This window comes from Miniopterus schreibersii, assembly GCF_964146895.1.
Source record: "Miniopterus schreibersii genome assembly, chromosome: 1".
Lineage (NCBI taxonomy): Eukaryota > Metazoa > Chordata > Mammalia > Chiroptera > Miniopteridae > Miniopterus > Miniopterus schreibersii.
Genome location: NC_138101.1, coordinates 21003725 through 21018024, shown reverse-complemented (window position 1 = coordinate 21018024; position 14300 = coordinate 21003725). Strand labels below are relative to the sequence as shown.

Genomic DNA, 14300 nt, shown 5'->3' with positions numbered 1-14300 from the left:
TTGCCTAATCATTCTGGTCATTTCTAAAAATGGCAGCAAAAAACCTTTATATAATGGAAAAACATTACAATTCAAGGGTTTTCAAAAGTCTAAAGGTTTAAAAAAAAAAAAAAAGAAAGGCTGTCAAGAACACACGTTGGACTCATCGATCCAGACCCTGTTGCGGGAGTTTTCCTCTGCCTCTGACTCCACACAGCGGGTTGGGCTGGAGAACCCCCTGGGTTTAACTCATGATAAATTAAGGCCCCTGGAGACTCCACATTTCAGGAGAAAACCTGATTTGACTCTTTACTATACAGGTCACCCAGTGAAAATGACACAGGCCTTTGCTTGCTTTGAATCTTGATGTCATCAGAAATGATTCTTAAATCTCACTGCAATTAAAGCTGGGTGGTGTTGACTATTAGGCAGCCAAAAGGCTGGGGACCTACTCCGATCCTGTAGCTGGCTGTTCAGTGATTTTGAAACTCTTTTCACCTCACTTGTCCCTCTATCAAATGAGGTGGGATGTGGTTTTCTAGTATGAAGTAGAAGGTTCCTTACAGCTTTCCCAGTCCAAGATTATTCTGAGCCATTCCAAATCCTTAAGGAAGTTTCAATTTAAGACAATGTGGCCTGTAAATTATTTTACCACATAGGAAACTTCTGGGTTTTTAATTTGTAGAACATTTTTAACACTTGACAGAGGAGAGCAGATGAAGGATGGCAGGTCATCCTGGATGCCAGCCATGGTCTGGTGCGGTTTTTAGTCTCCAATGTTGCATCATCAGTGACTCTCAAAGTCAAAATCAATCTGAGAATCGGAACTCTATGGATCACTGATCATATATATTTAGATGGAGGGCCTCCTTAAAATGACTCACACTGCATGCGGTCATTCAAATTAGGCAGGTTTCAAAATGAACTGTTGTGGTTTGTATTGTTATCTGAGTTAAGTCGGAACTACCTTTCCCAGAGCCCCCTTCCCCAGGTGGTGGTATGTTGGAATTGGCTCAAAGATGTGCCTGTCTGAGATATGGAAGACAAAAGTGAAGCAAAGGCCGTTTTTCTCCGAAGGTCATCGGAGTCAAATATGGCAACTGACAGACACAGAGGTGCCTGCCCTCACTCTCCTCTGGTCCATCTCTTCTTCCCAAGTGTTGACCTTCAGTGTTGACCTACAGTGGCCCCGGGGTCACCACTGAGGCATCTGGCTGTAGGTGCACAGCGGTGGCACTATGTGGCAGCAACAGCTTCCCACAGGGCTCCCCGAATGCCACCTGCCCAGGCCCACTTCAGCATGGAACGTGTGTTTTGCTTCTCAGATGACCCGCTGGTTCACACACCTCAGTTCACGTACCTCCTCGTGCAAATTCACTCTCAGTTCCTCGCGGCCCTGTTGGGTGCGATTCCTGTAACAAATCCTGATTGCCACGGCACTCAGCGCAACTTCTCCCGATTCAAGCGAACAAGCACAAATCCCCCGATGGACAGAGTGCTCCGCATAGGAGAAACTTTTGTGTGTTTTCTAATAATGGGCTTCCTGAGGACTCAGAATGTCCTAAGTCTAAGAGGGCACAAATGGTATCAAAAGAAATTCAACCTTGAAGCACACACTCGAGTGTGTTTGGGGAGAATATGAAGCCTTTGCTCATCCTCTTGAGTCGGTTCTATGTATTTTCTTTCCCTGGCTAAGTCACAGGCGAGACTGTCCGACCTGTTTCCACAGGCTCCTGTCAACAGTCCCCTTTGCCCAATGATCTCATAACAGCACCGGCCGGCACATACAAGTGATGGGGCTGGTCTCATTAGTGCCACCATCACACCCCGAGTGGAGGTTAGCAAGCACTACTGAAAACATAAGACGCCAGGACTTCAAATGGTTCCACTGATGGTCAGGTAATAGTCACACTTTGACCTGTAGGTGTTCCCGAGGCATTCCTTCACTCCTGGACTGAGAAGTGAAAATCCGAAGCTTCTAAAAAAGACAAACACCATAAAAGTGTGCACATAAATTGTTTTATTGCTTTCTTGTTTCTTATTTAATGCAGAGTCATTGTTTTTGAGTAATGGTCAGATGTCCAGATTTCAACATTATTAAACATTCAAACAGTAAAATACGTGGAAAGAAGCCCTCCAATGTTAACTCCTGTTCTATCTGGTGGAACAACTTGGGATTGTCGTCTTGGTTTATGAGAACTGCTCCCCTGACACAGGAACAGGGAAGGTCCCAAATACCACTCAAGTGTTTAGGCACCGGGGGTGGCACGCTTGTCTTCCTTTGAAATGCCTGGGGAAACTGACAATGACTCCAAATATGAGAATCCTTCCTTTCGCCTCAGGCTTAATTAAAAGGGTCAAAAGAAACTCCTGTGGAATAGAAGAAGTGGTGAGGACAGCGATTTTCAACCTGTGTGCTGCAAGAATTTTAAAACATGCAATACCTGACTATTGAGTCAGGGGCACTGACCTCTTTCCCCTTAGATCGTTAAGTAAAAATATGACAACAGCCAACACAATAACCATCCAGTGTGAATGAATCAAAATTATACCTTTTTTGGTCAGATCAGCAAAAAATACACTTTTTGATGTGCTGCAGAATTTTAGTAATTAGTTTATGTGCCATGAGATGGAAAGGGTTGAAAATCGCTGGGCTAGGATGATAAAGACCAGAAATGATTCTGCTGTTAAGGAGTGACATGGGCCCGCACAGCTTCTCTCTGACCCACCCCTTGTAAGGCTTCCGATTCTGAGAGTGCACGTGGGAGGCCCCAAGCAGTGACCAGGTGAAGCCAGGGCCACCGTGAGCAGTTGAAGGCACAAGGTCCTCATCGTCCTGAGGGAGGGGAGGGTCGCTGTGTTGGGAGCTGTGTTCAAAACACACATCCTACCTCCAAAAAACTGCTCTCAGCTGCCACACATTTGATTGCAATTTTAGGCTGATCTCTTTTTGAAAGTCCCCAAATCTCTGGCACCCCTAAAAATCCTGCTGTGGCTTGCTATCTCTCTGCAAGGAATCAGATTTCCAGGGGGTGGAGGCTCAAAGGGACACACAGCTGCATTATGTCATACAACAGGCAAAAATAAATATATAACTATAACATGAATATGAAACACCACAAAGAAATAAATATCTCAGACTCTACAATTGTAGGTCGCATGTGAGCAATACCTCGTAGAGTCGTAAAAATGGTGATTTTTCTCATAAAGCGTTCATCTACAATGACTTTGATCCATACTTAAGGACTAAGCAAAAAATGTATGAAAATACTATTTTTTTTAAAAGAAACTTCATTAAATACCAATAGTGATCAAATTCAAGATGTCAAATTTAAATAAATCACTTCGATCTTTCCTAACGGTCATCTTGGCCTTTCATAACGAGAACGGACCAGGGCCACCTGCACGCCCTGCCGATGCTGCTGAGGGTGGTCACACCGACCCTCCCTGGGAGAGCGATGGACCCACATCTTTGCCCGAGGAATCATCTCGAGCCCTCCAGCTTCTCAAATTCCACAGTATGAAGAATGCTCTTTACAAACACAGTGATACTGAAAAAGGAACATAAAAGTGCATTTATTCATGTCCATGCCGTCTAAATCTACTGATTACAGTAATCAGGACCAATTGGAACCTAAACAACAAAAACACAGGGACATTCATCCCCCTGAACCACAAGTTTCAGTCCAGAAGACTCCGCATGCTGGCGAGCCAGCTTCCTCCCTGAGAAGCATGCTTCACGCTTCACTCTCTCCGTCCAGCGTCTTCTGTCTCTCTCAGTTAAGGCCTGGATAGTGTCAGGGTGGTGTCGCAAGGTCTCCTCCAGAGCCGTGCCCGGCGAGGTGCTGTCAGTCGCCCGTGGGCCTGGGCTGTGCGCGGTCGGGCTGCGGGGCGCTCAGCTCTGCCGCCCGCCGCTGGAGCTCCTCCACCGTCTGCAGCAGCGCCGACCTCTCCAGCTCTAAGGCAAGGGCAGCCTGCTTCAGCTTGCTCTCACTGGTCAGGAGCTTCTCCACGGTCGCCTCGAGGCTCTGGATCCTACCATTGGCCACCTGGAGAATAAAAGGAAATACGAGAATGTCACTGCCCGGTGACGACACAGGGGGTGCATCCACAGTACCCTCCCCTGTCCAGCCTTTGGGGAGCTGTGGGGCCATATTTTGGCAGAGAGGAATCTACTGTTTACTAGCAGTGCTTCTGACCTCACAGGGAGACTACATTTCCCAGGTTCCCTTGCAGGTAGTCTGGGCCACCAGAGAGCCTCTCCTGCTGTGGCTGCTTTGGAAGCTGTGCTGAGATGGTGGCTTCACAATGCAGAGGGAGCCTGAGCTCCTAGTCACCCACTACAGGGATGACAGCTCTGCTTTGGCCAAAGGATGCTTCCTGGAGAAGAGGTGGAGCTTCAGGGTCAAAGACCTCTGGTTATGCCACTGATATTTGGGCTTTATTTATTCCCGCAGCACAGCCTGGCCTACTATGACGACTACATATACTTATAAGGACAAACTGTTTCAAACTGACTGTCAAAAGGGACTCCATGTAAAGGCCCAAGTAGTAATAATTCTCTAATCTGAAATTCTATTTTCCTTACAGTAACAAGACAGCTCTATGTCAAGGAACATGGGCATTTCCCCTGGAACATGTGTGGATGCTCAGAACAGCCCAGCGTGCTGCTAAGAGGCTCCTGTGCACCGTCTCTCAGACTGGTCACCACCACCGCGAGCTCAGCAGTCCTCTCATGCCCACCTGGTCTACATCCTCAGCAGCTAGCACAACATTAATGTCAGTTAGGTAGAACTTCCAGGTGCCTCTCTCTCCAGTGCACTCGGGAAGGCTTCTCAGGCAACCAGTGAGTTGCCTCTGGTGAAGCTGAGGGGTTTCCTGCGAAAACCACAGGCACCCCTGCTGTCCCAAGGCCTCTCTGGCTGGGGCCTCGGGGCACAACTGCATTCTAGCAGTGCTCTGGTCACGGGGTCCTTAATCCAGCCCAGCCCTCTAGACATCCCCATTTATTTCAGGTGGGAAAAATTGTACTTTTTTTTCTTTTCTTTTTCAAACAGTAGAAACAGTGTTTTGAACAAGATAACACCTGTGCCAGACAGACAAGTCAGAACTCAAAGTCTAGCTCTGGCTGTGCCACTGGGGCACTCAAGACAGAAGGAAGGAAAAGGACTGGGATCCTAAGTTTGTCAGGACACCAGGCAGGGGGTGCTCATGCCTGGTGTGTGTCTCCAAGCAGGACTCTGATCCCCATAATCCTACCCACGGTCACAGCCTGGGTCAGGCCTCACTACATGCCCAGGAAGGAGCGCTCATTCAGAAGGCCCACAACATCCTGAGGTGCATCCCACAGCTTAGCAGGGAGCTTTCTGCAGGGCCACCTACTGCTCTGCATGAGCATCAGGTCTTCTCAATGAGACCGAAGCTCTTCCATGAGAAAGCACATCTCATCCTGCACAGGGGTCTGGCTTCCCATAGCCCCTAGCTCATGGCGCTCAATGACTTGTGGTTGATTATCATGGAAAATGCATGTCTGTTGTTATCTGGCACTATCTGACATGTCTATGCAATTGTCTCATGTATGCTACTGGATAAAACAGGTTAACTGTTTGGTCTCCAGCTGCTAACAACATTTTTTAGTATTTAACAAGAAAATAAATGGGAACTTTGGGATGTCTAACAACTATAAGGATAGAACAAAGTTTGAAAACAGGTAAATTTTGATACACTGGCAAAAAAAAAAGAAAAGATTTATGTTGGAAAATTAAGCATTGTGTTGAACACCTATTCTGGGACTCTGAAAACCGCTTAAAAAAAAAAAAAAAAAAAAGATGGAGGTAAAAATCTCACAGAGTCTGGCTAAAAGACAGTAAACCCACGTGACTCATAGAGGTTGATGGGAAAACAACACACAAGCACCCACAAATCAACACAATACACTCTGTACCCCAATTCTTTGAGAGCAACAGTGTCTTACGGATCTTGGTGGCCCCTAGCACGCAGGCTAGCAAGGACTCAGTCAATACCGGTGGATTGGCATAAGCTGTGGTTCTGAATGGTACCTCCAGAAATACAGAGCCACTTGGTCAAGAGAAAGAACATTCCAAGGAGAACATCTGTTATTACTGTTACTGCCTGATGCCTTTCTTGAGGAATGCAGATTTTGGAGCAGCTTTTCCCAAAATGGTACAATATCATAGAAGCAGCATAAACTTTCTCTCCACCTTTCATCACACACACACACATAAGTCACCTGGACATTAGCCCAATAAAATGAACTTTTTACTTGAGTACTGCCTAGCTTAGCAAGCCAAGTCCTCCAAATGCAAGCCTGAGCTTTGTGAGAAATGCTTTCATCCTGTTATACTTCAGGGAGCCACTGTCTGTTTGGAAGTCATTTGAAATTACCACCTACACTACAGACCCTTACAGGCCAGATAAGGCTCTTTATCCCCTCAAGCTTCCCCACACATTACAGCTGACACGTCCTGGAGAGATTGTACACAGACAGTTAGGACATCTCAATCTTGGGGGAGAAAAGAGCTAAATTTCTGAATGTGACAGGCAGTTAGGACTGGGTAGGGAAAGCATTTTTCTTTGTTCCGCTACAGTAAACATCTACTCAGTCTACGGGGACAGATCCCTGCCGAGGGAAATGCATTTCAGACATGGCTGATTTATTAGGCTCTCAAAGGCTGGCCTTTCTCATATCACTGCCAAGCTGTGTCTGCAAAGTGGCAACTTCCTATGGAGAGAAATAAGAGGCTCAGATCAGGATGGAAAGCTTATTCTAAGGTCAGCTCAAGGGCACCATGAAACATACACTTAGGGGTGGGGGGAGGAGTATGTGTTTTTCTGTGGAAACGCAAAAAAAATTCTTTTAAACACTCCACAAACAATTCCTTAACCCTGACAGCATTACCACCCATTTATGATGTTAAAAAAGTAGGCCGTGTGGTTCCTTTCTTCGATCTGATTGGTAAAGGGGCAGTGTGCTAAGCAGTTAGGAATTCCTCTTGTCCTTGTGACACAAATGAGGGAATCAGGACAGAGCAGGTCAGCAGTCTGCCCAGGGTGACAGTGTGGGTGGGAGATGTGGGGAGACGGGTCTCTGGACTGCCCCCGTGCTTGCTTCATGTCACCCTCCTGTGCCCACAGTCAGTGTTTCCCTTTCTACAATGTCCTCATTTGCACATGTCCATGTTAAAATGGAAGCTTCCAGAGTGGAGAATCGTGTCCTCACTAATCAAGCTTGGTATCTGCACCAGGGGCTCACATATCATGATCCTGTGCCTGGTGTATTTTGTAAGGTAGGTTTTCGTGTCGTTTTCCTCCCTTAGCATCCCTCCGTGGACCTGCCTGGCTTTGCTCCTGGAAGCGCAAGCCTTTGATTCTCTTGTCTTTACTCAAAGCGCAACTGCTGGCCTTCAGCTAAGAGCACCGCGGCGGCCTGAGCGCAAGCTCGTCTCTGGGCCTGTCTTCTGCCAACGGCAGAAACAGCCCCTCAGAAAGCTGTCTGGTCTCAGCCAAGGATCATCCGTCTGCTGCCTAAGAAAAAGGCCCACTTCTCCCGGGATACCTTTGATCCCAACTATAAACAGACCGGGACGAAAAGGTCCTGCTGTCATGGGAAAGCCCAGCCTGCTGGTGCCCCCGGTGAGTTAATCAACTACTGTACACACGGGGTTCAGGGAGCTGCTTCCGGAATGGGTCTACCTGCAGTTGTTCAAGGAGGTCAAGGTTCTGTTTGCGTAAGCTGCTGTTGGTTTTCTCCAACTTGTCCATTCTTTGGTTGTCGCTGAGAGGAGAGGAATCGATAAGTTCTTCTTGAAGCACATGGTATTCGACTTCATACGCCTGTAACTGTTTAGAGATGTCCATCTCAAACACCTGTCAAATGCAGAGAAGTCGTCAGGCACCGAAAGAGAGAAAAATCACACACATGCACACGCACACACGCACACATGCATACATGCACACACACACACAAGACTATGGCAACGGGCACCCTCTAAACACCTACTCTCTGCCTGGTATGTTCGTGACAATTAAGGAAAACTCCCTGCATTGAGAAAGCAATCATTTTATTTGGGAAGAAAGGACATAAGAAGCATTTAGAAATAAACCTAAGGTAACCGTAAGTGTGGGTCTCTGACACTCATTGTCCAGAAGCCGACACCTCATTTTCTGAAAGGCTGGCAAAACTTATTCTGAGTTCTTATTCCAGTACTTGTTTTCTTTTTCTTGAAAACTCTATTAGGTTAGAAACATCAACTATGGGTCAAAGGGAGGAAACAAAACAAAAGCATCGTGGCCCTGTCTGCCCAGTCACCGAGTCAAAGTTTAATTACAGTTCAGTGGGGTTTTCAGGCTTACAAGAACAGCTAAGTAATGGAACTGTTTACTAAAAACCATTCTTTGCACACAAGACATGCAGAAATGAGCCAAAACCCAAATGTCACCCACGCAGATGAGTGAATACGAAACAATGCCCGCGCTGCCTTCCTTCCCATAATAGTAACAGTGATAAAAACACCACGCGTGTGAAAAACAAGCCCGGCCGCATGAGTGAGTGAGTGGCTCTGTCTGTACTTTCTCTTGGTGAGCGAGCCTGAGGGAGGCAGGGCTGCAAGGGGGTCAGAGGGCAGAGGCTGCTGCCCAGCATCTCCTCTCTTTCCCGGGGGGTGTGTGGGGATCACTCCACAGGGCTGTGCCTCTCGGCACCCACCCTGGTCCTCAGGGAACCTGAGAATCCAGTCACCTCATAAAAAAGCCAGCATGATCAGAATACAGGTTTAGAGAATGAGATCAGGCTTTACAAGAGCAGAAACAGACTCTTCACTGCATTTCCTTAAGAAAGAAAGGCCAACAGAGTTAAAAATCAACAAAAAGCTCATTCCCCCTGATGGCACTCTATCAGAATTCACACACGGTGAGTCCTATCTTCCCTGAAATCAATTTTCAAAAACCATGTTTACTTTCTCACCATTCACAACAATCTTATTTTGTCTTCCTTAAGGTTAATTTCTCAGCTTCCGGGTTTTCAATTTAATTCAATGGATAATACTAATTAGGCACAAAAGTCTTTCTATGCTGAAAAACTGATCCACATTGTATTTATGGCATGTGTGTGGACTGTTTACAGTACTGACCCAATTCTCAGTTGTCCCTCTGAGCGACTGTGAGGTCAGCATCGATCACCATCTCTATTTTCAGTTGAGGAAACTGACTCAGAGGCTTTGAGTCAGTCTCAGGTCAGGCTCCACTGGTGACTTCCTGAAGGACCTTGAGCAAGTCACTTGACCTTTCCCAGTTCAAGCCTCCAGCATCACTGCGGGAGCTACAAGACGCAACTTATGGGAGTTCCCACACCTGCCTGGCTAGTTGAGTAGGCAGGTGCTCCCTCAGCCAAGGGATCTGCTTCCATATACTGGTGAAACTCTCACATTCAAGCTCATGCTTCAGCCCAGTTACAAAGAATGCCACATCACGGAACTTCTCAACAGCTCAAAAAGAGCGAAAACCGCCAACATCAAAACCGAGACTGCGTGGCATTGGCGTGTGGTTATAAATATGGTGCAGAATAAATGTCACACATACAGTTACCTCTTCTTCTTTCACCAAGATTTATTTCTAAAGGAGCTCCTAACCTGGAAACCTTGGGAGCAACACCTCTGGCCTTGTATACAGATTGATGATCCGCTAAGGTTAAAGGCTCTCAACTGTGCCCGAAGCTATAAACTCTTTCAGGCCTCCGTTAATACCTAGGAACCTGCCTGGGTCATAGTCATCTCTGCGTAACTGCACCATTATTTCCTGGCTCCCCAAACACACAGAGCCCTCAGATTTTGCAGTGATGCCCCAGAATTTATCACAAAACCATGGCAGCACGTGGTTGGGGTAAAAAGGGCCCTGGTCCTCAAACAACGCTTTTTCAAGATGCTATATATTCTTCATAACGGTCATTATAAATGGCTTCATGGTAACCCTACCAACTCAACGTATCACAACCGTGCCAATCCATTCACCAAGTGTTGGCTGTCCAGTTACCGCAAGTTTCTGTTGTTATACACGATAACTCTCAACATCCTTGTACATATGGCTTTCCCCATATTTTGGATTACTTTCTAAGCATACATTCCAAGAAGTAGGATTACTAAATCAAAGGGTATGACTATTTTACTGGTTCGTGAGACATATTGCCAAATTGCTTCCCAAATGGGAATGATCAATGCATAACACCATTAGCAACATACAAATGGGCCAGACACAGTACACCCCTGGCACTGTGTGTTGGCATTAAAAATTTAATCTGGTCAGTAAAGCATTATATGTTATGTACATTTGAATCACGCATGAAGCTAAATATTTTCCCAGATGTTGTTTACTAGCTGGATCTCCTCTGTGGAGAATTGTCTATGCTTTTGGCTCATGTTCTATTGGAGACTCAGAGTTTCTCTCTGCACTCTGTGGTCACTTCGTATAATGAAGCCATGAACCCTGGTGTCTGCACAACTAGCCTCGTACTGCCCACGTTCCCCACCCCAAACCCTGTCCCCATCTGTGGGTCTCAGTGGCACACCAAAGGCGGAGGGTAGAGCAGTCGGCCCAGGTATTGGCCCTAAAGGGGAGGTGGGGTCTGTAGTGAATTTAAAGACAGTAATAAACCCCACTAATAGTTAGTCTGCTTTTTATTACCACCACATGCAAACAATTCTAAACAATGCCAGTGGTAAAGTAAAATATCTCTCCCACCCTACCACACCCTTTAAGTCTGGCACTGACTGGCCTTTTAAAAAAGTACTCATTTTCTACAGTGCAAACTGCCCAAGCAGCAGGGCTCCTCCCAGAGGCAGAAGAGGTAGTCTGGCCGCTGACTTCGAGGAGCCTTTTGAACAAAGGAGCCTTGTTAAGATTCTGGTTTCCACCCTGCAAGTCAACTAGAACAGAGAACTGCCGGGTGTGTTTACAATGAACTTGCCCATAGCAGAGCTAAAATGGTCCCCAGAGTGTGAATCCCCTGGGGATCTTGTAAAATCTGCAGATTTTGACTCACTGGGTCTCTGGGGTGGGGCCCCAGATTCTGCATTTCTCACAAGTTCCTACCTGGGAGGCTGGGGCCACACGTTAAATAGAGCCCAAAGGATGCTGAAAATAGGGTCTTTGCTCTGTCTACCTACCCCCATCCCTGCCTTTAACTGTTTTCCTCCCTTACACTGAATCAGGCTGCATAGGCAATCGGCCCTCACTGTGACAAGAATACAAACCTGACCTCCTCTTAGCTTCTGTTTATCCCCCGGGTTTCCCCTCTTCTTGGGTCGGGACTCCACAGAGCCTTCAGAGACCCTGTCCTCTGCCCTGGGCTCTCAACTCTGGACCTGCCACTCCGTGGCTGCCCCTAGTCCCTCCATAATGAGCCAGCGTTCCAGAGCCCTGTCCTCGGCTACTCTCTCCCCCATCTTGGATGCAGGCTGTGTCCCAGCAGCTAAGCTGAGACCACCCATGGAGAGGGCATTTAATAAAATGGGGCCATGACTATCACACAGGATGCCCAGACCTGCCCATCCATACAGGACAGATGTGTGAGTGAATGCACCCACCACTGCCACCATGAGGACCTCCAAGACTCAGAGAGGAAGCACTCCACACCCCAGGCCTCATTTCTGGGTAGGACTCCAGATTAGAGCCCCCTCTGGAGGGGCAGTAAGCCCGACAGAGGGCTCTTTGGTAGCAAGTTCCAGGTGGAAAATCTGGGAGGGAAAGAGGAAAGAGCCACCTGGCATTGTAACAGTTTCCCATCAAGATTCTAGCAGAATAAAAACCTGGGCCCCAAAATGTAGATTTTTGTGTTCCCTACACCAGGACTCCTCAGTGCCCCACCATCTCTCTCTCTCTCTCTCTCTCTCTCACACACACACACACGCACACACACACGGGACATGTCAGGCATCTGGAACTTCTCTCTGTTCTCCCACTCCTATGCCTTTGCATATGCTGTGATCAGGAGTCAGCAAACTACAGACTGAATCTGTCCCACTGCATGTTTTTGTAAATAAAGTTTTATTGCAGCACAGTCACCTCACTCCTATACACATGGTCTGTGGCTGCTTTCATGCTGCAAAGGCAGAGTTGAGTGGTTGTGGCAGAGACCTGATGGCCCACAAAGCCCACAATCCCACTACCTGGCCCTCTACGGAAGATGTGTGCTCACCCATCTTGGCTCATTCTTTTCTTTTTTTTAATTTATTTATTGATTTGAGACAGAGAGAGAGAGACATCAATTTGTTGTTCCACTTATGCATTCCTTGGTTGATTCTTCTATGTGCCCTGACTGGGGATCAAACCCGCAACCTTGGTGTAGCAGTACAACACCCTAACCAAGTGAGCTACCCGGCCACGCTCTGGCTCCTCCTTTCAGGCCCAGCCGAATTGTATGCCTTCAATTCTCAACCCTGAGCACTCCCTCCCTCCACCAGACCTGCTCCTGAGAGCCTCGCACGAGCACCGTGGCAGCTCGCACCACACTTGTAATTACCGGATTACATGCTATTTTCCGCACAGGACGGGCTTTGGTGTCAGAGGCACATTACACTCCTGGCTCTGCCACGTTACACAGGGTGAGGGCACATTACTCTCTCCATGTCCGGTTTCCCCAGCTTTAAAGTGGGGATTATAACACATGTTCCAAGTTGTCAAGGAGTCAGTGGTCTAACGGATGCCAAGTTCAAAACAGCTGTCTGAAACAAGTCAGGGACACACACAAAACTTCTCTCCCCATCTGTGTCCACGTCCCTTCTTCCAGCACTTGAGGAGCACCCGATGATCTCAATAAGTGCCTTTTACAGAAAAGGGGAGGAAAATGGGATTTTTTCCTGGAGCTCAATACCCAGGAGGTAAATGGAACATCAGTTGAGGCTGCTGGCCTTGCAGTCAGGAGCAAAGTCAAGGTGCTCACTGGACGTGGACTTTGATTTAGGTGACCAAGGCTCTCTGTGTTTCTGCAGCAGCCAAAAATATAAGTATATGTAATGAAAGCTCTGAAAAGGAATAAATGCCAGAAATTAAAGAGTGGAGAATTCGGTATCAACATGCAGGTAAAAGATAAAAAAACTCCATAATGTAATGACACCCAGAGGCCCTTGGGGGTGCTGAGTGGATGCTAGAGCACTCTGAGGCCAGAGGACCCGAGTTTGAGACCCTCCCTCCCTGTCCACTCTGAAGCGGGGTGACTGTGCGCCAGTTCATTATCCACATTGAGCCCCAGGTTCCACGTGGGTTAAAACCCCCTCCCCTCTCAGGACTGTGGTCATGATTAAATGGCATCATGTATATTTATAGATTCACACAGAACCTGGCAAAGGTAGGGCCTCAAGAAGCGAGTTATTGACATTGAAAGAAACATGCCAGGGACGTTAAATACAGAGGCAGAGCTTATCAATGAACTGAGGACAACCACGCGGAGTGGAGAACTGCTCACATACAGGCCTGTGCAACGTGCAGAGATCCAAAGGGATGCTCAGCATGATACCCTCCCCCCTCCAGGCCATTTTGCTCGACACCTAAGGAGGGGCAGCTAAGGAAATCACAAACTCTGCATCTGAGTGCACAGCACCAGAACCACTGACTCCTCTTGGACTAACAGAAATCCTCAGAATGAGGATTCTTTAAAAAGTTTTATTTCACTATTTGTTTTTACCCAATTGCTCTATGTTTTCATTATATTTGGAGCAGGTGAGGTAAGTTCTAAGCTTAGGAGAGGCCTGACTGCTGACCCTGCAGTGCCCGAAGCAGAACTCTCTTCAAAGCATTTTCAGCCATCCGGCTCTGGGCACCTCCAAGGGTGACCCCAACCTCCACTAAGCAGCTCTGTCCTTCATAGTCAGCAATTGTCACTGGAAGATTCTTCCTTAAACAGAATCAAAATCTGCTCCCACCCCTGCTCCAGGCCATGTAACAACTGGTCTAGTTGTAATTCCTGACTCAATTTATCCCTCACCCCTAACATTCCTAAGAGTAATGGTTCTACTGTACCTGGAAACCAAAGGTGCTGTAACCACAGACGAGGAGGTGAATTCTATTAAAACACACACACATATCTATGAAAGAGTTATTTTTATAAAATAATATTTTCAGCAGAAAATCAAAACACTTGTTTTACAAAAGCCTACACTGAATAAATGTATGTGTTTTAGAAGAACAAACAACTAGGGGTGAAGTCTTTTAATTATAAGAAACTACTGATAATTTGTGCTGGTTACCACACCTAACCATTGCCACAGTGTTTCCATGTGACCTGTCACCATTGTACTCACAACACACACGCA

At 47.0% G+C, this 14300-nt stretch overlaps 1 protein-coding gene across 6 annotated transcripts in view; it reads right to left on the bottom strand.

Annotated features, from left to right (window-relative positions):
- Positions 1–1977: 1977 nt before the first annotated feature.
- TBC1D1 (TBC1 domain family member 1) overlaps positions 1978–14300 on the bottom strand; it is a 197391-nt gene continuing 185068 nt past the window's right edge. For all 6 annotated transcript variants that reach the window (XM_081143415.1, XM_081143413.1, XM_081143414.1 and 3 more), the window contains 2 exons: positions 7693–7866; positions 1978–4028 (listed from right to left, as the gene is read on the bottom strand). In XM_081143415.1, coding sequence (XP_080999541.1) covers positions 3828–4028; positions 7693–7866 — 375 coding nt within the window. In that variant the 3' untranslated portion in view covers positions 1978–3827. The remainder of the gene's footprint in view (positions 4029–7692; positions 7867–14300) is intronic.